The following is a 22860-nucleotide window of genomic DNA, read 5'->3' as shown; positions in this document are numbered from 1 at the left end:
CTCTTGCTTGGCGAGTTCATTGTCTGGAAATTGTGTGGCATGAATGTTAATTTCCACTTGTCAGTCCAAACCTTGTTATTCTCCATGTCTTACTGCATTCAGATTACAGATTACATTACAGTGTGGAAACAGGCCTTTCGGCCCAACAAGTCCACACCGACCCGCCAAAGCGCAACCCACCCATACCCCTACATTTACCCCTTACCTAACACAATGGGCAATTTAGCATGGCCAATTCACCTGACAGTATCTAATAAATCATGAATGGTGCTGAACATGCAGCAAACATTGGTGAACATCCCACTTCTGACCTTATGATGGAGGGAAGGTCATTGATGAAGCAGCTGTAGATGGTTGGGCCTAAGACACTGTCCTGAGGAACTCCTATAGCGATGTCCTGGAGCTGAGATGACTGACCTCCAGCAAACACAACCATCTTTCTTTGTGCTAATTATGACTGACCAGGGAAGCGTATCCTCCTGATTTCCATTGACTCTAGTTTTCTTTGGGCTCCTTTATGTTGCACTTGATCAAATACAGCCTTGATGTCAACGGCAGTTGGCCTCACTTCCTTTTTTGAGTTTATCGCTTTTGTTGATGTTTGCACCAAGGCTATAATGAGGTCAGAAACTGGGTGGCCCTAACAGAACCCAAACTGTGCATCAGCCTGCAGGTTATTGCTGAGCAGTGTTGCTTAATAGTACCATCAGTGACAACTGCCATCACTTTGCTTATGATTGAGGGTAGACTGATTAGATTACTTACAGTGTGGAAACAGGCCCTTCAGCCCAACTGGTCCACACCGACCCACCGAAGCGCCACCCACCCAGACCCATTCCCTTACATTTACCCCTGCACCTAACAATACGGGCAATTTAGCATGGCCAATTCACCTAACGTGCACATCTTTGGACAGTGGGAGGAAACTGGAGCCCCCGGAGGAAACCCACGCAGATATGGGGAAAATGTGCAAACTCCACATAGACAGTTGCCTGAGGCGGGAATTGAACCTGGGTCTCTGGTGCTGTGAGGCAGCAGTGCTAACCACTGTGCTACCGTGGGCAATAATTAGTCAGGTTTAACATGTCCAAGTATTTGTGCATATGCCAGACCTGGGTAATTTTCCGCATTGTTGTAAATTTCTTGGAATGACTTGGCAAGAAGTGTGACTAGTTCTGGAGCTCAGTTTTGGAGTACAATTCAGAATGCGTCAGGGCTCATAGTCTTTGCAAAATCCAGTACCTTCAGCTGTTTCTTTATATCATTTTGTAAGGACAATATACATTATTATTTTGGGAATATGAACTGAAAAATTGAAGTTTGCACTGCTGTGTTGCAAAGGTAGAACCATTTGACTTTTAGAAATTGCAGAAACTGTGTGGTATTCACTTCTCAGTTGCTTAAAGTAAGTAAGTTTTGGAGAAGTTGGTTTTAAAGTCAAAGATCTACAGCATCAGAATAGGTCCTTTGACCCACTGGGTCTGTGCCGGTCAAAAGAAACCACGTAACTATTCTCATCCCATTTTCCAGCATTTTGGGCCTTGGCATCTCACGTGCTTATTTAAAATTAGGGTTTCTGCCTCTACTAGCAGTGAGTTCCAAATTCCTACCACCCTCTGGGTGAAAAAAAGTTATTTTTCATGTCCACTCTAGACCTCCTGCTCTTTACCTTATTTACACCCTATAAATTCACATGTATGTATCTGTGTATTTGATACTTTAGGGGACTGTTTAGTTAAGAGAACAGGCAAGTAGTAAAATAACACTACTTGTGACTATCAGCAAATCTCCAGGTTAGTTTGCCATCTTGGACAATGCTCAGAGATGTTACAGAGTGGCTGTAGGACATTCTTCTGGGGGTGAGCAAACAGCCAGATGTTGTGGTCTAGATTGATAACAAAATAGATGAAAGGGGGTGATTTCTATACATTTTAATATTACTTATTTTGCATTTTTAGCTTATGAACTAGTGGCATGTGGGTTTTGTGTGTGTAAAGAGGTTTAATGAATAACCTGTAAGTATCTCTATAACTGTGGTGATTTCTTTTAAAAAGAAAAAAATGAAAGAGACAGTTCTTGAAGACTAATGGAGGTTTATTTACATTGGGAAAATTTTAGAAAGTATAAAATAAACAGTAATGTGCATTAGATAGCACTTAGAAGATTCCATAATTGTTTTTTGGTTTAGGAGAAACACCCATAGCTTAAGAAAACCTTTTTTGGTCTGGGGAGTTCTGCGTAAGTCTTGACAGTAGCTAGGTGTGAGAAGCAATTGCTCCTAAAGAAGGGAGATAGCTTAGAACAATAAATCTTTCAATTAAAACTCTGAATGGATGAATTGAAACCAAGGAAATTTAGACCTTGTTGTTTGCATCAATAGCAGGCATATTGGTGAAGACGATGTCTTTTATGTTTCACCTCTAGTTGGTTCCCTCAGCATCTGCTGAAGACCTATATGGAACATGGTAATCCAAAGGAAGGATGTTCACCCATCTTTGACCTGATATAGCCCAGATCCAATTTGATGACTCCCAGGCAACCTCCTTCTGACTGTACATTACTGTCCTTCCACCTCTGCTGGGTGTGTCCTGTTGGTAGGACAGAACATACCCAGGGATGATTATGGTGGTGTTTGGGACACATTACATAAGACTGTGTTGGGCAGTTTCTTGACTTGTGTATGGGACTGCTTTCTATTTGACACAGCACTGCAGACATTAGGAGGACTTTGCAAAGTTGACAGCACTGGGTTTATTATCACTTCTCGTGCCTAGGTAAATGCAGTGCTGTCTGTCTGGTTTGATTCCTTTTTGATATAGCTAAGTAGCTTGCAAGGCTATTTCAGGAAACATTTAAAACTGTTTGACATTGCTGTTGATCTGAAGGAGGTTATATGGAGGTCAGACCAGATAAGGATGACAACTTTCCTTCTGTAAAGGACATTAGTTGTCAGATGAGTTTTTATGACGATCAACAATGGTTTTGTGATCATCATTACTAAAGCTAGGTCCATATTAAAGGCTTATTGATTGTGGTTAAATTCAATCAGCTACTATGGTGAGATTTGAACTTGTGACCTGGAACTTTAACCTTGACATCTGGGTTGGTAGTCTGTTGAGATTACTGTTATCCCATGTTTTCTGTCAATAATTTGCAAGGCAAGAAGGACAATGATGCTTTTGCTGTTGTTAGATATTTTTATTTGCTCTTGTGCTCTGAATGCCCTTGCAAACTATTTCCTCTCCAAAGTTCTTGAACCTGTTCTTACCTCCCAAATTGGATAGACTTGTCACAACTTCATGTTATTCAGATCTTCTGGATTTCCATCCCAACAGCAGTCACAAATGAAGTCTTATGTGACTGTGACTGCAGTAAGCTATCTTTCCTCATACTTCTTGACCTATCTGTAGCCTAGTCACAGCTGACCACTCTGACATAAGAACATAAGAAATTGAACAAGATTAAAACATTTGGCCCCTCTAACCTGCTGATTATTCTGTAAGAACATGGCTGATCTGCTGCAGACCTCAACTCCTCAAATTTAAAATATCTATCTCCTTCCTTTAAATACTTCTGGTGATCTAGCCTCCACAACACTGTGATGTTGAGAATTCCAGACATTCACTACCTTCAGACAAGAAATTTCTTCACATAGAACATTACAGCACAGTACAGGTCCTTCGGCCTCTCGATGTTGAGCCGACCTATGAAATCAATCCGAAGCCCATCCAACCTAGACTATTCCATTCTCGGCCATATGTCTATCCAATGACCATTTAAGTGCCCTTAAAGTTGAAGAGTCTACTACTGTTGCAGGCGTGCGTTCCACGCTTCTTCTACTCTCTGAGTAAAGAAATTAGGTCTGACATCTATCACCCCTCAAATTAATGATTTGGAGACGCCGGCGTTGGACTGGGGTGTACAAAGTTAAAAATCACACAACACCAGGTTATAGTCCAACAGGTTTAATTGGAAGCACACTAGCTTTCGAAGCGACGCTCCTTCATCAGGTGATTGTCACCTGATGACAATCACCTGATGAAGGAGCGTCGCTCCGAAAACTAGTGTGCTTCCAATTAAACCTGTTGGACTATAACCTGGTCTTGTGTGATTTTTAACCCTCAAATTAAAGCTATCTCCCCTCATGCTAGCCATCACCATTCGAGGAAAAAGGCTTTCACTATCCATCCTATCTGACCCTCTGGTTATCTTATGAATCTCAATTAAGTCACCTCTCAACCTTCTTCCCTCTAATGAAAACAGCCTCAGGTCCCTCAGACTTTCCTCATAAGACCTTCCGTTCAGACCAGGCAACATCCTAGTAAATCTCCTCTGAACCCTTTCCAAAGCTTTCGAATCCTTTCTATAATGCGGTGACCAGAACTTATGCAATTCTCCAAGTGCAGTCGCACCAGAGTATTGTACAGCTGCAGCATGACCTCGTGGTTCCGAAACTCAACCCCCTATCAATAAAAGCTAACACACCGTATGCCTCCTTAATAACCCTATCAATCTGGGTGGCAACTTTCTGAGATTTATGTATGTGGACACCAAGATCTCTCTGGTCATCTACACCACCAAGAATCTTAACCATTAGCCCAGTACTCTTTGTTCCTGTTGCTCCTTCCAAAGTGAATCACCTTGCACTTTTCCGCATTAAACTCCATTTGCCACCTGTCAGCCCAGCTCTGCAGCTTATCTATGTCACTCTGTAACCTTCAACATCCTATGGCACTAATCACAACTCCACCAAGCTTAGTGTCATCCGCAAGTTCACTAACCCATCCTTCTACACACTCGTCTAGGTCATTTATAAAAATGACAAACAGCAATGGCCCCAAAACAGATCCACTAGTACAGATAATAGTACACCACTATTAGCTAAATTCCAAGATGAACATTTCCCATCAAACACCACCCTCTGTCTTTCACCTAACCAATTTCTGGTCCAAACTGCGAAATCACCCTCAATCCCATGCTTCTGTATTTTATGCAATAGCTTGTGAAATTTAGGGAGCTAGAACAAACAGAGTTGTTATCTCTGGTTTGTTGCCCGTGCCACGTGCTAGCGAGGTGAGGAATAGGAAGAGAGAGGAGTTGAACATGTGGCGACAAGAGGGAAGGTTTTGGATTCCTGGATAATTGGGGTTCTTTCTGGGGTAGGTGGGACCTGGACCAGAGGGTACCAGTAACCTGGGGGGGGGAATTTGCTCATGCTCTTCGGTTTAAACTAATTCAGCAGGGGATGGGAACCAGAATTTAGTTCGGGTATACAGGAGGTTGAGAGTAGTGAGGTCCAAAATAGGTTTCGAGGTTGCAAGTGGGCAAGCAAGAAGTTGGTTTGAAGTGTGTCTACTTCAACACCAGGAGCATCCGAAATGGGTGGGGGACCTTGCAGCATGGCTTGGCACTTGGGATTTCAATGTTGTGGCCATTTCAGAGACATGGGTAGAGCAGAGACAGGAATGGTTGTTGCAGGTTCTGGGATTTAGATATTTCAGTAAGAACAGGGAAGATGGTAAAAGAGGGGCTGATGTGGCAGTGTTAGTCGAGGACAGTATTACTTTTGCAGGAATGACGTTTGAGGACTCGTCTACTGAGTTTGTATGCGCTAAGGTTAGAAACAGGAAAGGAGAGATCACACTGTTAGGAGTTTTCTATAGGCTTCCATATAGTTCCAGAGATGTAGAGGAAAGGATAGCAAAGATAATTCCCAATAGGAGCAAGAATGACTGGGTAGTTGTTATGGTGGCCTTACCTTTCCAGATATTGACTGGGAATACTATACTTCGAGTACTTTAGATGGGTCAGTTTTTGTCCAATATATGCAAGATGGTTTCCTGACACAGTATGTAGACAGGCCAGAAAGGGATGAGGCTACATTAGATTTGTTACTGGATAATGAACCAGGCCAGGTATTAGATTTGCAGGTAGCTGAGCACTTTGGTGAGCATGACCATAATGTGGTTATGTTTACTTTATCGATGGAAAAGGGTAGATATATACCACAGGGCAAGAGTTTTGGTTGGGGGAAAGGCAATTACGGTGCGATTCAGCAGGATTTAGGATGCATAGGATGGGGAAGGAAACTGCAGGGGATGGGCACAACTGAAATGTGAAGCTTATTCAAGGAGCAGCTGTTGTGGTCCTTGATAAATATGTACCTGTCAGGCAGGGAGGAAGTTGTCGAGCGCAGGACCTATGGTTTACTAAGGAAGTTTAATCTCTTGTCAAGAGGAGGAAGAAAGCTTCTGTTAGGGTGAGATGTGAAGGCTCAGTTAGGGCACTTGAGAGTTACAAGTTAGCCAGGAAAGATCTAAAGAGAGAGCTAAGAAGAGCTAGGAGGGGAATTGAGAAATCATTGGCAGCTAGGATCAATGAAAATCCTAAGGCTTTCTGTCGATATATCCGGAATAAAAGATTGTCGAGAGTAAGATTAGGGCCAATCGAGGATACTGGTGGGAAGTTGTGAATGGAGTCCAATGAGTTAGGGGAAGTGCTAAGTGAATATTTTTCATCAGTGTTATCACTAGAAAAAAGACATCTCAGTTTTAAATGTGTGTTCCCTTATTCTGAGACCATGTCCCTAGTTCATTACTTTCTCGCTAATGGAAACATCTTTTCAACATCTACCTCAGGCTTGCTCAGAATCTTGCATGTTTCAATACAATCATCCCTGATTTTCCTGTTTGAATGAAGACCTAACTTGCTTAGCTGTTTTTTGATAAGTCAGCTGCTGTACCCCAGGAATCAGCCCAGTGAATCTCATTTGAACTCCCTCCAATGCCATTCCTGATAAAGGGCTTATGCATGAAACATTGACTGCCCTGCTCCTTGGATGTTGTCTGACCTGCTGTGCTTTTCCAGTGCCACATTGTTTTGACTCTGATCTCCAGTATTTGCATCCTCACTTTCTCCCAATGCCAGTGCACCCTTTCTTAAATATGGAGACCAGAACTGCACACAGTATTCCAGATGCAATCTTACTAATACTCTGTACAGTTGTGACAGAGCTTCCCTGTTTTTAAACATCAATCCTCTAGCTTAAAGGCCAAAATTCTATTTGACTTCTTAATTACTTGCTGCACTGTATCCTAACTTTTATGTTTCCTGACAAGACCACCCTGATCCCTCTAGAGGCGGCTCATTTTTGGAGTCTCTCTCCATTTAAATAATAGTGTATTTTATTGTCTCAATGTGTGTCCCAGACTGATCCCATTCTTAACTGTCCAGTCATAGCCAAGAGGCACTTGTAATTGTTTCTCTACTGATACCCATACTTTAACCTCTGGAGTCTTCCTAGCTCTTAGCTTTGGTCCCACATTAGATGCTGAAAATGTGTTGCTGGAAAAGCACAGCAGGTCAGGCAGCAGCCAAGGAGCAGGAGAATCGATGTTTCGGGCATGAGCCCTTCTTCAGGAATGAGGAAAGTGTGCCAAGCAGGCTAAGATAAAAGGTTGCAATCTGCAATCTTCTTCCTGACCTCTCCGCCCCCACCCCCACTCCGGCCTATCACCCTCACCTTAACCTCCTTCCACCTATCGCATTTCCAGCACCCCTCCCCCAAGTTCCTCCTCCCCCTCTTTTATCTTAGCCTGCTTGGCACACTTTCCTCATTCCTGAAGAAGGGCTCATGCCCGAAACATCGATTCTCCTGCTCCTTAGATGCTGCCTGACCTGCTGCGCTTTTCCAGCAACACATTTTCAGCTCTGATTTCCAGCATCTGCAGTCCTCACTTTCTCCCACATTAGATACCAAGGTAACTGATTTAGCACCTTCTGCACCATTGCAATGACAACCTACATGCACTTGATAAGCTTGCCCAGTAGATTCATGCTTTTGCTCACCTGCAGAAGCCCTCATCCCAAACTTTGGTGCCATTAGATCTGTCTATGCCTAAGTCCTTCCAATTATGCTCCCATCTTCCATTCTATGTCAACTTGATCTTATCCAAAGTTCTTTTGCTGTAAGGCCGACATTGGCTCCCACTCTGCCTCTGGAAATATCTCCAGCTCTACAACCCTCAGATTCAATCCTGACCTCTTGAGCTGCTCCTTGTTTTCATCATTCTGCCACAAGCAGCAATGCTTAATCACCGGCTTTGGGAGGGAGGGGGGTGTCAAATTTTGCTTCAGTGGGATGCTTTGGGATATTTTACCACCTTATACAGATGTTCGCCTTGCCCTTCACTCCTCCCTCGAATATCTTGACACCAGGAACAGCTGTGTAAGAATCCTACTCATTGCCTACAGTTCAGCCTTCAACACTATTATCTCCTCGAGACTGTTTGATTGGTTACTAACCTTAGTGATCTCGGACTAAGCCCCACTCTTTGCAACTGAATTCTCAGTTTCCTGACCCACAGGCCACAATCAGTGAAGATTGGGGACAACATTTCAGCCTCACTAATACCCAACACTGGCGCCCCTCAGGGGTGCGTACTCAGCCCCCGACTGTACTCACTGTATACCCATGACTGCGTCGCCAAATACCAGACTAATGCCATTTAGAGGTTTGCCGCTGATACTGCCATAGTCGGTCGAATTTCAGATGGTGACGAGACAAACTATAGACTGGAGGTGGAAGACCTGGAAAAATGGTGCACTGAGAACAACCTAGTTCTCAGTGCCGGCAAAACCAAGGAACTCATTATTGACTTTCGGAGGCCTAAGAGAAAGACAACGGAACGAGGACATGCTGCAACCCAAAAGACTAGCCACACTACCATACATCAGGAGCATTTCAGCTAACGATCTGCATCCGTGAACATCAACTATCCACGAAACGCCATGACCAGTTATCCTTAGTAGCCACACACGCAGACGACAAGCAACATGAATTCGACTGGGACAATACTACCATTATAGGGCAAGCGAAACAAAGAACAGCCAGGGAATTCCTAGAAGCTTGGCACTCATCCACAAACTCCATCAACAAACACATCGATCTGGACCCAATATACCGGCCACTACAGCGGACAGCTGGAACTGACAACCGGAAGCGGCAGGGACAGGCCACTATAAATGCCGGAGGAAATACCACAGAAGCGCTTCCCAGGAGGCTCCCAAGCACTGAGGATGTCACCTAGACAGGGGACGAAATGTTTGCAACAAAAATTTCCAGCTCGGCGAACAGAACCACAACAATTTCAGAGGGATGTTACTCATGCCTCCCTCAACATTAACAGCACAGAGGTGGAACGAGTGGAGAGTGTCAAGCTCCTGGGAGTGGTCATCCACAACAAGCCTTCTTGGACTCTTCATGTGGGCGCACTGGTTATGAAGGCCCAACAACATCTCTCCTACCTCAGGCAGCTGAGGAAATTTGGCATGATGGCGAATACCCTTGCTAACTTTAATAGGTGCGTCATCGAGAGCATTTTGTCTGGATGTATCACCAGCTGGTATGACAACTTTACCATTCAAGATCGGAAACGGTAACAGAGAGTGGTGAACTCGGTCTGGACAACCACAAAGGCCAACCTCCCATCTGTAGAATCCATCTACCAGGCCCACTTTCAAGGTGAGGCTGCCAGCATTCTCAAAGATCCATCCCACTCTGGCAATTTTTTTCTACAATCGGGTAGAAGGTACACAAGCCTGAACACACGCATCAGCCGGTTTCAAAACCGTTTCTACCCTACTGTTGTGACAATACTGAATGGACTCACAAACTCTTAACATTTACCTGTACGTGTGTTTTTGTTTTTGCCGCTGTTAACTATTATTTACTTATCCGTGCTACTTAATTTTGTGATCTACCTGTATTGCTCACAAGACAAAGCTTTTCACTGTGCCTCTGTACATGAGACAGTAAATTCAATTGAATTCAATTCTTCGAATATCGGATTATCTGGCAAGTTCGCAAGGTCTGGATGCTTGGCTCAACTCTGTTATCCGGCATTCAATTATCCGGCATTTGACTAACCAAACAAAATACTCCCCGCCTTTGCCATTCGGATAATCGAGATTCCTCTGTCAATGCTATTTCAGTGCAAGATATAATTGCTGTTATCAATGCTCAGAGCATATACTCCCACCACTTCCCCCCAATAAAAGGGCTCAGTTTACAGTAAAGTGGGCACAATCCAACATTGGCTTCCTGCTGTAGCAGTTTGTGAAATGCTGAAAATGTGATGCACTCAAAGCCATTGCTACAAGAGGTACTGTCTTTGTGGAGTCTGTTGTACAGTTGTGGCTAAATATGAAATAAATATGTGTTCCAAATTTTGTTTTTTCTTTTTATATAGGAAGGAGGACTTCGAGGGTTTTACAGAGGTCTGACTCCAACTATTATTGGCATGGCTCCTTACGCAGGTACTCAAGAGCTCCAAGAAAGTGCACTTTTATTGTTACTGCTTTTTGTCAGTTGCGGTGCCGTTGCGTAAATATTTCTGTAAGGACTGAGGGCAATGGTACATTAAAGCCTTCTCTCTCATCCTTTCACTGTCAATTCTCATATTAAATGGGCAGATCATGCTTTGCTTCATTTTGAAGATTATTTGTATTCGCTCATGGGATGTGTCACTCATAAGCCAACTTTATTATCTACTGTCCTAATGAGGAGGTTCCTCCTAATTGCCTTTGGGAATATGATGATAAGGCAGCTGAGTGGCTTGCTAAGGCAGTTAACAGTCAGCTATGTGGCTGTGTCATGACTAAAATTTAGACCACACCAGCTAAAAGTTATAACATAGAACAGGCCCTTCGGCCCTCGATGTTGCGCCGACCTGTGAATTATTCTCAGCCCACCCCCCAACACTATCCCATCATCATCCAAGCTTTGTTTAAATCTCCCTAATGTGGCTGAGTACCTACATTGGCAGGTAGGGCATTCCACGCCCTTACCACTCTCTACGTAAAGAACCTGCCTCTGATATCTGTCTTAAATCTTTCACCCGTCAATTTGTAGTTTTGCCCCCTCATACAAGCCGTCGTCTTCATCCTAGGAAAAAGACTTTCGCTGTCTACCCTATCTAATTCTCTGATCATTTTGTATGTCTCTATCAAATCCCCTCTTAGCCTTCTTCTTTGCAATGAGAACAGACCCAGGCCCCTCAGCCTTTCCTCATAAGATCTTTCCTCCAGACCAGGCAACATCCTGGTAAATCTCCTCTGCACATTTTCCCATGCTTCCACATCCTTCCCAAAATATGGCGACCAGAACTGTACACAATATTCCAAGTGCGGTCGCACTAGCATTTTGTACAGTTGCAGCATGATATTGCAGCTCCGGAACTCAATCCCTCTACATGAAACCTAACAAACTGTATGCCTTCTTAACAGCACTATCAACCTGGGTGGCAACTTTCAGGGATCTGTGTCATTAGACTCCAAGATCCCTCCGCACATCCACACTACCAAGAATCTTTCCATTGACCCAGTACTCTGCCTTCCTGTTATTCTTCCCAAAGTGCACCACTTCACATTTAGCTGCATTGAACTCCCTTTTGCCACCTCTCAGCCCAATTCTGCAGTTTATCCAAGTCCCCCTGCAACATTCTTCCAAACTGTCCACTACTCTACCGACTTTAGTGTCATCAGCAAATTTACTAATCCATCCACCTATGCCTGCATCTAAATCATTTATAAAAATAACAAACCGCAGTGGTCCCAAAACAGATCCTTGTGGCACACCACTAGTAACCGGACTCCAGGCTGAATATTTTCCATCCACCAGCACCCGCTGCCTTCTTTCAGAAAGCCAGTTTCTAATCCAAACTGCTAAATCATCCTCAATTCCATGCCTCTGCATGTTTTCCAACAGCCTACCATGTGGAACCTTATCAAAGGCTGAAGTCCATATATATCACCGTAACTGCCCTACCCTCATCTACATGCTTGCTCACCTTCTCAAAAACCTCAATGAGGTTTGAGAGACACGACTTGCCCTTGACGAAACCATGTTGACTATCTGAAATCAAATTGTTGCTTGCTAGATGATTATAAATCTTATCTCTTATAATCCTTTCCAAAACCTTTCCTACAACAGAAGTAAGGTTCACTGGTCTATAATTACCTAGGTTATCTCTACTGCCCTTCTTGAACGAGGGCATAACATTTGCAATCCTCTGGTACTAAACCTGTAGACAATGACGACTCAAATATCAAAGCTAAAGGCTCTGCTATCTCCTCCCTAGCTTCCCAGAGAATCCTCGGATAAGTGGCATCCGGCCCAGGGGACTTGTCTACTTTCATTCCTTCTAGAATTGATAACACCTGTTAATAACTAACCTCGATCCTTTCTAGTCTAATATCTCGTACCTCATTCTTCTCCTGTACAATATTCTCCTTTTCCTCAGTAAAAACTGATGAGAAATGTTTGTTTAGCACCTCTCTGATCTCCACAGAGTCCACACTCCATTTCCCACTTCTGCCTTTGACTGGCCCTATTCTTACCCTAGTCATCCTTTTATTTCTCACTTACCTATAGAAAGCTTTACGATTCTATTTGTGAAAGACTGCTCGTATCCTCTCTTTGCTCTTAACTTTCTCTTTAAATCCTTCCTAGCTGATGTGTAACTCTTCATTGCTTCCTCTGAGCCATAAGCCTCCTTCTTCTGCTTAACAAGAGATGCAATTTCTGTTGTAAACCATGGTCCCCTTACCTTGTCACTTCCTCCCTGCCTGACAGGGACATACCTATCAAGGGCACGCAATATCTGTTCCTTAAACCAGCTCCACATTTCCATTGTCTGCATCCCCTGCATTTTGCTACCCCATTCTATGCATCCTAATTCTTGCGTAATCGCATTGTAATTGCCCTTTGCCCCATCGATAACTCTTGACCTGTGGCATGAATCTATCCCTTTCCATCGCTAAACTAAACGTAACTGAATTATGGTCACTCTCTCCAAAGTGCTCACCTACAACTAAATCACACACCTGGCCTGGTTCATTACCAAGCACCAGATCCAGTGTGGCCTCCCCTCTTGTCGGCCCTTTGACATACTGTGTCAAGGAACCCTCCTGTACACATTGGACAAAAACTGATCCATCCGACGTACTAGAGTTTATAGCATTTCCAGTCAATGTTGGGGAAGTTAAAGTCCCCCATAATGACCACCCTGTTCCTTTCATTTCTACCCAAAATAATTTTGCCTATCCTCTCTTCCACCTCCCTGGAACTCTGCGGAGGCCTATCAAAAACTCCAAGCAGTGTGACCTTCCTTTCCTCTTTCTAACCTCAGCCCTCGTCAAAAATTCTTTCAGCCTCTGTTATACTATCCTTGACTAACAAGGCCATGCCTCCCCTTCTTTTACCGCCTTGCCTGTTCTAAATGTAAGATCTAATCCCTGGAACCTGAAACATCCATTCCTCACCCTGCTCTATCCATGTCTCCGAAATGGGCACAACATCGAAGTCCCAGGTACCTATGCATGCTGCAAGCTCACCTACCTTATTTCGGATACTTCTGGTGTTTTTCTTAGTCACCATTACTGATATCAGCATTTGAATTCAAGACTAATGGATTGAATCTAAATTGCTTATTTAGTTGATGGGATATGCACACAAGTCTCTGGGTCATTTGTCCAGGCCTCATGATTACTAGTCCAGTAACATTACCACTACCCTCTGGGATACAATCCACAATAAGTATCCATACATCTAACACTGATACAACATTCCTAACTTCAGTTTTATCCTGCAGTCTCCATGCTCAAAGATAGGTGTAATCTTGCCTCCTCATAATCCCTTAATTCATATATTGCTTTAATCAAAAATAAGTTAGAAATGTATTTTGATTTTGTTTTCTATATCCACCATTTGTTTCAGATTTTACATTATTAAATATTAATTTCAGGAATTTCGTTCTTCACTTTTGGCACTTTGAAAAGTATTGGCCTCAGTCAGGCTCCTGGTATTCTTGGAAGGCCTTCGTCTGACAATCCGAATGTTCTGGTTTTAAAAACCCACGTGAACTTGCTATGTGGTGGAATAGCAGGCGCATTTGCTCAAACAGTATCGTAAGTGTTCATCAGCATAACTGGGAGGAGAGCAAGGGCCATGCCCATTCTGCTGCACTGTAATCATAGCAGACAATTATGTATCAGTTATATTTGTTGATGTCATCTTCATCTAAAATTTCACATTTATGTCTTGATCTTTAATGGGATGTGGCCTTCACTGATAAGTCTAGTATTTGTTGCCCATCCCTAATTGTCCTTAAACTGAGTGGCATGTTATGAGCATTTCAGAGTTAACCACATTGTTGAAAATCTGGACACTCATAGGAACAGGATCCTGGACAAATGACCCTTCAGCATGCTTCATCTCTCAATGAGGTCATGGCTGATCTGTTGCCTAACTCTATATGCATGCCTTGGTATTGACGATACCCCCACTCTCTGCCTTCAGTGGATCAGTTGTACTCTTAATCAGCCATTTTCCCTTTACATAAGATCTCCTTATTGTCTTTTATGCCTCCTACACGTTTCTTTTCATAATTATGCAGGTTGGACTAGATAAGGATGGCAGATTTCCTTCCCTAAAGGGTAGTAGTAAACCTTACGGGTTTTACAACAATTGATGGTAGATTCATGCTCACTGTGGACTAGCGTTATCTTCTGGATTTAATTAATCACATTTAATTTCCACTGGCTGTGGTGGAAATGTCCACCAAATGTCCTGAACCGTTAGCCTGGGTGTCCGATGACCTTACCACTGACCACCATCTCCCCAAGATTGGGACAGCTGATCTGTTTGTAGCAGATTTGTATGATGAGACTATAACAGATCCCCATGATCAGATGGTCATGTATCTCATTGAATTAGTTCATGGCTGATTTGAATGCTAATACCATTAACCCTTCTTTTTGTAAAACATTTAATATCCTTGCCTACAAAAATCTTTTAATCTCAGTTTTAAATATGCAATAACCCTTGTGAGAAAATTTCAAATGCCCACAGGGATACAATCCACAGTATGTGTCTATACATCTAACACTCATACAGCATTCCTAACTGCAGTTTTATATTGCGGTTTTATCCTGCAGTCTCCATGCTCAAAGATAGGCTGTAATCTTGCCCCTCATAAGCCCTTGTGTGAAAAAGTGCTTCCTGACATCACTCCTGAGCAACCTAACTCTAATTGTAAAGTGAAACTCCTGTTGTTCTGGGCTCTCACACCAGAAGAATTTGTTTTGTAATTTTGTAATGTTTTAACTTCATTAAACATCTCAATTAGGTCACTCCTTAAATCTCTTATAAACAAGGAAAACAACTCTAGTTTATAAAACGTAGACAGCTCTACAGCTGTGACATACTTCCATCCCTTTGTATTTTAGCCCTGTTGTGCCTTTCTCATTTATTTTTCATCCCTGTCTCTTTGTTTTCACTGACTTCTGTAATTTGATCCCTACATTTTTCTGCTCATCCACAATTAAGTCTTTCAGATCACCCACAGTTCCTAGCTTCCAACATATTAGAAATATTTCTTTTCCATCTTCCTTGGGCTCGATGTTATTAACTTTGTCCTCTCCCACATTGAACTCCGCCTGCTCTGATTGCATCTGTCAGTTTTCCTTTGCAATTTTCATCTCCTATGCAAATTGCTTGCTGAACCAACAAACTTAACAATATCAGCAAACGCATTATTCTAATTTTTCTCTGACCACTTATAAATATAGTGAAAAGCCATGGCCCAGTACAGGTTTGTCACAGTTAGTACAGACCCATTATCACAACTCTCTCTCACCTATCTCCTAACCAATTCTCTATTCATGCCAATAGTTTGACTTTGATTCCACATTCTCCCATTTCTGTTAAGCTCCTTACGTGGACTTGGGTCAACTGTCTTCTGCCGGTCCATATAAATAATACAAAAGAACCTCAATTATCTGGCATTCGATCATCCAAAAATCAGATTATCTGGCAAGATTGCAAGGTCCCAATACTTGGTTAAACTATATTATCCAGCATTCAGTTATCCGGAATTCGATTAACCAATCAAAATACTCCCTACCTGTGTCCTTCGGGTGATCGAGATAATCACTCCCTTATCGACCAACTTTGTTGTTTTCCCAAAAGCTTTACTCAGTTGGTTAGATATAACTAACTATTCAACCATTACATATCTGGAGTGAATCAGCTCATAGAGTCCACACTGATTCTCTGAAGAGCATGCCACCCAGACTTAACCCCCTATCATATTCCTATAACCAGACATTTCCCATAACCTATGCCTCCTTGAGCAATTTAGCAGGCCAATCCACCTAACATGCACGTCTTTGGACTGTGGAAGGAAACCATAGCACCTGGAGGAAACCTATTCTGACTCCTTGCTGACTGTCTCAACAGTCAATTTTTGCTCAAATCACAGTCACTTAAGGGTGCAATTCTTAAATTAGTAGAGACTGTTTGGCACATTGGCCCAAGTTTGGTCAGTGGGTAGGTTTGGGCATTAAGTGGCCTTGGGTAGTGGGCAAGGCTGAGATGAAAAAGTAAATTTGTGGTGTGCGGATTTTATCGTTGATGTTTTTAAAATTATTGCTTGGAATATATTTTCAGGAAGTCTGTTGAATGTTATTGATGTTGTAGATATCCTCTAGATGTGGCTCGGAGGCGAATGCAGCTAGGCTCCATTCTGACTGAAGCTGATAAATGTGTGTAAGTACAATCTTTATACACCCAAAGATTTTTCTGGTAATGACAGGATTGTGATACGACAGTGTCTCAGCCCCCCTCTCTCCTGCACAATAAAGCAGTTGCCACATATAAATTCAAATCAGTGACTGGAACACTTTAACTACAGTGAAGGATGTGCAATAAAATGAGTGTACCAAAACATTCTGTTTAAATTTGTGTAACCTCACAGACTAGGCAGGCTCCATTACTCACTGATTTGGAAGCTGTGTCAGCAAATGTGTAGAAGTGAATGCAAGACCCTGGAAGTGGTTATTTAAACACATTCTCCTTTTTAGATTAACCTCATGGGGGCTTTATCTGCTTCCCTCTACTTTATAAACTGTGATAATTCAGACAGTGACCCTGTTATTCCTGTGTGCCATTCTACTCACTGATCACTCCCATTAACTGTTGGCTATTATCCAGTGGATATTTTCTCTTTCTCTCTTTCGCTGTCCCTCCTCCCAGTGAAAGGATGCCATGAATCGGGGTCAGACTCTTACCTGGGATCAGCAGACAGAGACCCTGTGATCGGCACACAATGATATTGGACATTTGTTGGATTAAGACTATTAATGAGCATTGATAAATGCACCGTTTCTTCAGTGGTTGTAACCAGCTGGTTAATTCAACAAGAATACTTAATGAATTCTGACATTGTACTTTCAAGAAGAATAATTTCATGTTTAATCTTTGTTACACCATCAGATCGATGTGCAAAACTCTGAAATATGTCTATAAAGTGCATGGCATACAGAAGGGCCTCTACCGGGGACTCACGCTCAATTACATTCGCTGTATCCCATCTCAAGCAGTGGCATTTACCACCTATGAACTGATGAGACAAGTTCTTCATCTGAACTGAGGGCATTTCGGAATGTTACCAGGACTATCAAATTCATGATTGTGATCTTGTGACTGTCAACCAGAAGAACATTTCCACAGTAGAGACTCTGATGTGAGAACTGCTGGGCACTAAACTGTTATTTATTTAATTGAGTAATTAATTGTGATTAAGATTGAAAGTCAGCATCAGTGTTCTGTGTTTTCAGGTTTGTGAAAATTATTGCCGTCCTATTCCATCCTTGCATTTCACTAGGCTTGGTAATCAATTTCAGCTTCTATACCCCAATTCTGAGAAGAGAGAGATGAGGTTAACATAGAGTCATAGAATCATAGAGATGTACAGCATGGAAACAGACCCTTTGGTCCAACCCGTCCATGCCGACCAGATATCCCAACCTAATCTAGTCCCACCTGCCAGCACCCGGTCCATATCCCTCCAAACCCTTCCTATTCATATACCCATCCAGATGCCTTTAAATATTGCAGTTGTACCAGCCTCCACCACTTCCTCTGGCAGATCATTCCATATTTGCACCACCCTCTGCATGAAAAAGTTGCCCCTTAGGTCTCTTTTATACCTTTCCCCTCACCCTAAACCTATGCCCTCTAGTCCTGAACTCCCCGACCCCAGGGAAAAGACCTTGTCCAATGTACTACAGTTACCATTGTCAGTTTTCCAATACTTTATGTATGAATGTTTTATTCTCAATCTGTTAATATTCCATTACACAAATATAACAAATATGAGGCTTATTTTGCACACTCAATCATATATTTGATGAAAGTTCATTTTTAAATACTGTAAAACTTGTAATCTCCAGCAATTGGATTCCAGTAAAGCTTTGACTTTTTGTAGAGCTGACCTTGAAATTGGTTGTGTTTGGAATATTGTTTCAGTCAATCCTTTTCCTCTGGATGGCAATATTAAACTTCCAGCAATTTGATGGGAATTTTTGCAGAATGTCCAATGGAAAACATTGCATTTGAGCAATAATGACCTCCATTGTCCCTTTATCCAAGTCATTCCACCATCTACCAAAACCTTGAATGCAGGGCTGCACGAGCAGCCATGTCCAGATCTTCATTTGTTAAATCGCTTGGTCTACCTGTTTGGAGGATTAGAATTGCAAGGGACTGGCACAGTTCAGAAACAGACCATCTGGTTATAGGGTGTGATGCTGGAAAGAGCACAGCAGATCATGCAGCATCTGAGGAGCAAGAGAGTTGATGTTTCAGGCTTAACCATTCATCAGGACTGTTGTTTCAGGGCAGAGGAGATGAACAGGAAGTTGCAGTTGGCAGGACTTTCACTGAGGTCTTCGCGGATGGAGGAGGAAAACTTCAAGGTGGCCATCTTTGGAAGTGGCTTCGCAGTGTAGTTTGCAGCAATTAGGAAATAGTGAGCACTGCAGATACTGGAGAAGTCTGAGTCGATGAAGTGTGGTGTGCTGGAAAAAGCATAGCAGGTCGGGCAGAGTCGACAAATTGGGCTTGACTGTTCATCAGGAGTCTTCACTATCTGTTCAACTGGTCCATGCCAGATATATATTGTCCACAAAAAACAGGACAAATCCAAGCCAGCCCATTACCATCCCATCAGTCTAATCCCAATCAACAGGAGAGTGATGGAACATCCACAGTGCTATTAAGCAGCATTTGCTTAGCAAACAACCCGCACGATGGCCACAACAGCCAATCATCTCATGACAATCCCGGCTTTGGTTCAAGCATGGACAAAAGAGCTGAATTCCAGAGATGAGGTGACAGTGACAACCCTTGACAGAGCAGGAGGAGGAAAATTTTCTCTTTACTACCATGAGCACTTCCTTCAGCTTTTCCTCGGAGCACCTGCACCATCTATTCCACATTTTCAGTTTCATGTATTGTTTTCGGTGCAGGCTGTATCAGCTCAGGTCCAGTTTCAGCAATGCTGAGATGAACTTCACATTGGCCCTGGGTTCCTAAAACACCCTGAGGAGCTCACAGCCCACAACCTGAGCTGCCTTATGGGAATGCCCTGTGTGTCCTTCAGCTTGGCATGGAGGTAGGTTTTGAACAGGCTACTGTTGCACATCATCCTTCATCTGCTGTTCTGAAACGCGTTGGCATTTTTCCTGCCAGATGGTGGGTATCCCCAGTGGAGGGCTGTCTATGCAGTCGTTTTCCCACTTCTCATCAGGGATCTAGGGTGAAGGGGCTGAGTGTAGTAGTCCCATGGAATCACAGATTGCAATAACTTACAGAATCTCAGTCCAACTGTTTGTTCTGTGTTTCTGTGAAGTCTGTGAATCACAGTTGTAGGTGATTTCAAACATTTGTTGTGATTTTGGTTACATTTCAACCTGATCTTTTGATTTCCAGTGTGGGCAAGTCAGAGGACTTTGTTGTGGGTTTACCTTTGGTCCTGGCCAAGTAGGTGATTAGAATGTAGAACAGTACCGCAAAGGAGCAGACCCTGCAGCCCACTGTTATGCTGAACATGAAACCAAATTAAACTAATCCCTTCTGTCTGCCCTCGGTTCATATCCCTCCATTCCTTGTATATTCATGTGTTTATCTAAAAGCCCCTTGAACACCCCAATCATATTTGTCTCCATCACTACTCCTGGCAATTCACCTAACTTGTACATCTTTGGACTGTGTTGGGAAACCGGAGCAAACCAACGCAGACACAGGGAGAATGTGCAAGCTTCACACAGACAGTCGTCCGAGGCTGGGATTAAACTGGGTCACTGATGCTGTGAGGCAGCAATGCTAACCACTGAGCCACCGGTCACCCCTCAGCCTCCGCAACTCCAGAGAAACCAATTTGAATTTTTTTAGCCTTACCTTATAGTTCATACTCTTAATCCAGGCAGCGTCCTGGTAAACCTCTTCTGCATCCTCCCCAAAGCCTAAATGTTCTTCCTGCAACGTGGCTACCAGAATTGAAAGCAATACTCTTAAGCATGGCCGAACCATAGTCTTATAAAGCTCTAATATGATATCCTGACTCTTGTACTGAATTCCCTGACTAATAAAAACAAGCATGCCATATGCCTTCCTTACCATCCTATCTCCTTGTGTGGCCACTTTCAGGGAGCCATAGACTTGAACCCCATGATCCCTCTGTATATCATTGCTATTAAGAGTCCTGCCATTAACTGTATACTTCCCCTTAACATTGGATCTCCAAACGTGAAACACCTCACACTTACCTGGATTAAACACCACCTGCCATTTCTCTGCCCATATATGCAACTGATCTATATCCTACTGTGTCAATTGAGACAACCTTCTACATTGTCCACAACTCCCCCAATCTTTGTGTCATCTGCAGACTTACTAACCCATCCATCTTTGTTTTCATCCAAGTCATTTTATATAAATCACAAACCATGATGTGGAGGTGGCACTGTTGGACTGGGTGGACAAAATAAAATCTCTCAACACCAGGTTATAGTCCAACAGGTTTATTTGGAAGTACTAGCTTTCAGAGCGCTGCTCCTTCGTCTATGGAGCAGAATCATAAGACACAGAATTTACAGCAAAAGATCACAGTATCATGCATGCAACTGATGATATATTGAACAAACCTAGATTGCTGTTAAGTCTTTTATCTTTTAGAATGGGTTGCAGGTTTCGGTTCAATAGTATGTAAATCCCAGAACTTCTTTCAGATCACATTCTCGAGATAATTTAAGGTTTCATAAAAAAAGTGACATTTCAGCACAGACAGTGCATTAAAGGTGTGAGGTTTGAGTCCGTCTGTATCCATACCTTGAGTCAGGCTGGTTTTATTTCCAAAGTAGATTAGATTCCCTACAGTATGGAAACAGGCCTTTCGGCCCAACAAGTCCACACCAACCTTCCGAAGAGTAACCCACCCAGACCCATTCCCCTACATTTACCCTTGACTAATTCACCTAACAATATGGGCAATTTAAAGTGGCCAATTCACCTGGCCTGCACATCTTTAGATTGTGGGGGGAAACCAGAGCACCCAGAGGGAACCCACGCAGACACGGAGAATGTGCAAACACCACACAGACAGTCACTTGAGGCAGGAATCAAACCCGGGTCCCTGGTGCTGTGAGGCAGCAGTGCTAACCACTGAGCCACCGTGCCACCCTTGTAGGAATCCTGCGTAGGAATTTATAAAATTGTTGCATGGATTGACTGCAGATTGTGTGCTTTTTGAACAAAATAGAATGTATCTGCAATTATAATTCTGCAAATGCAAATTCACCCCATAGATATATATGTGTTAGCGTGAGGGGGAGAGAGAGAGAGAGTGTGTGTGTTTACGTGTGAGAGTGTATGCACCTCTCCGGGGGGGGGGGGGGGTATATATGTGTGCGTATAAGAGGGATCTGCGTGAGTGTGAATACGTAAGAGTGTATAGTGTAGTGGGGTCACCTGTAGTGTGACGTGAACCCAAGTCCTGGTTGAGGCCATCCTCACGGGTACTGAACTTGGCTATCAGCCTCTGCTTGGCCACTCTGCTGTTCTGTATCCTGAAGTCCAGTAGAGGTCACAGTATGGATCCCTGTGGAACACCACTAATTATGAACCTCCTGTCAGAAAAACGCTCTTCCATCACTACCCTCTTTCTTCTATGGGCAAGCCAATTTTGAATCCAAACAGCCAAGTCACTGTGGATCCCATGCGTTTTAATCTCGTTGAGCCTACTGTGAGGGATCTTGTTAAAAGCCTTACTAAAATCCAGGCGGACAACATCCACTGCTCTACCCTCCTCAATTGCCTTCATCATCTCCTTGAAAAATTCAATTAAGTTAGTAAGACATGACCTGCTCCACGAAAAGCCTGACTGTCGCTATAATTAGGCTATGCTTTTCCAAATGCACGTAAATTCCACCCCTAAGAATCCTTTTGAATAGCTTCCCAACCACTAATGTGAGACTCAGCAGTCTATGGTTTCCTGGATCATCCCTCTTTTTCTTTTTGAATAGAGGAACAACATTAGCTACTTGGTAGTCCTCAGGGACCTCTTCACTGGCTAGAGAGGATACAAAGATCTTGGTCAAGTCCACAGCAAATTCATCTCTTGCCTCTCTCATCAGGCCCTGGGGACCTTATTCACCTTCATGTTCTCCAACACCACTTCTTTCTTGATCTCAAAATGTCCTAGCATGTTAGCATACCCCACACTAATCTTAGTATCATCTATATCCTAGTGGGTGAATATGGCAAATACTTATTTAGAATCTCGCCATATTCTCTGCCTTTATCCTTGAGTGGTTCTACCCTCTCCCAAGTTTATCTGCTTGCTTTTAAGATATGTATAAAATGCCTTGGGATTCTCTTTATGCCAAGGACATTTCATGGCCTCTCCTAATTTCCTGCTTGAGCTCTTTCCTGCTTTCTTTATATCCCTTCAGAGAAAG

The 22860-nt window shown here is 43.0% G+C and overlaps 1 protein-coding gene across 2 annotated transcripts in view; it reads left to right on the top strand.

Moving 5' to 3' along the window:
* The window catches only part of slc25a16 (solute carrier family 25 member 16), a 72778-nt gene extending 54895 nt beyond the window's left edge, over positions 1 to 17883 (top strand). For both annotated transcript variants that reach the window (XM_043712243.1, XM_043712244.1), the window contains exons 7-10: positions 10251 to 10317; positions 13806 to 13968; positions 16541 to 16609; positions 17336 to 17883. In XM_043712243.1, coding sequence (XP_043568178.1) covers positions 10251 to 10317; positions 13806 to 13968; positions 16541 to 16609; positions 17336 to 17492 — 456 coding nt within the window. In that variant the 3' untranslated portion in view covers positions 17493 to 17883. The remainder of the gene's footprint in view (positions 1 to 10250; positions 10318 to 13805; positions 13969 to 16540; positions 16610 to 17335) is intronic.
* The last annotated feature ends 4977 nt before the right edge of the window (positions 17884 to 22860 follow it).

Source organism: Chiloscyllium plagiosum, chromosome 22 (assembly GCF_004010195.1).
Source record: "Chiloscyllium plagiosum isolate BGI_BamShark_2017 chromosome 22, ASM401019v2, whole genome shotgun sequence".
In the NCBI taxonomy this organism is placed as follows: Eukaryota; Metazoa; Chordata; class Chondrichthyes; order Orectolobiformes; family Hemiscylliidae; genus Chiloscyllium; species Chiloscyllium plagiosum.
This window is presented reverse-complemented; position numbering and strand designations above follow the sequence as displayed.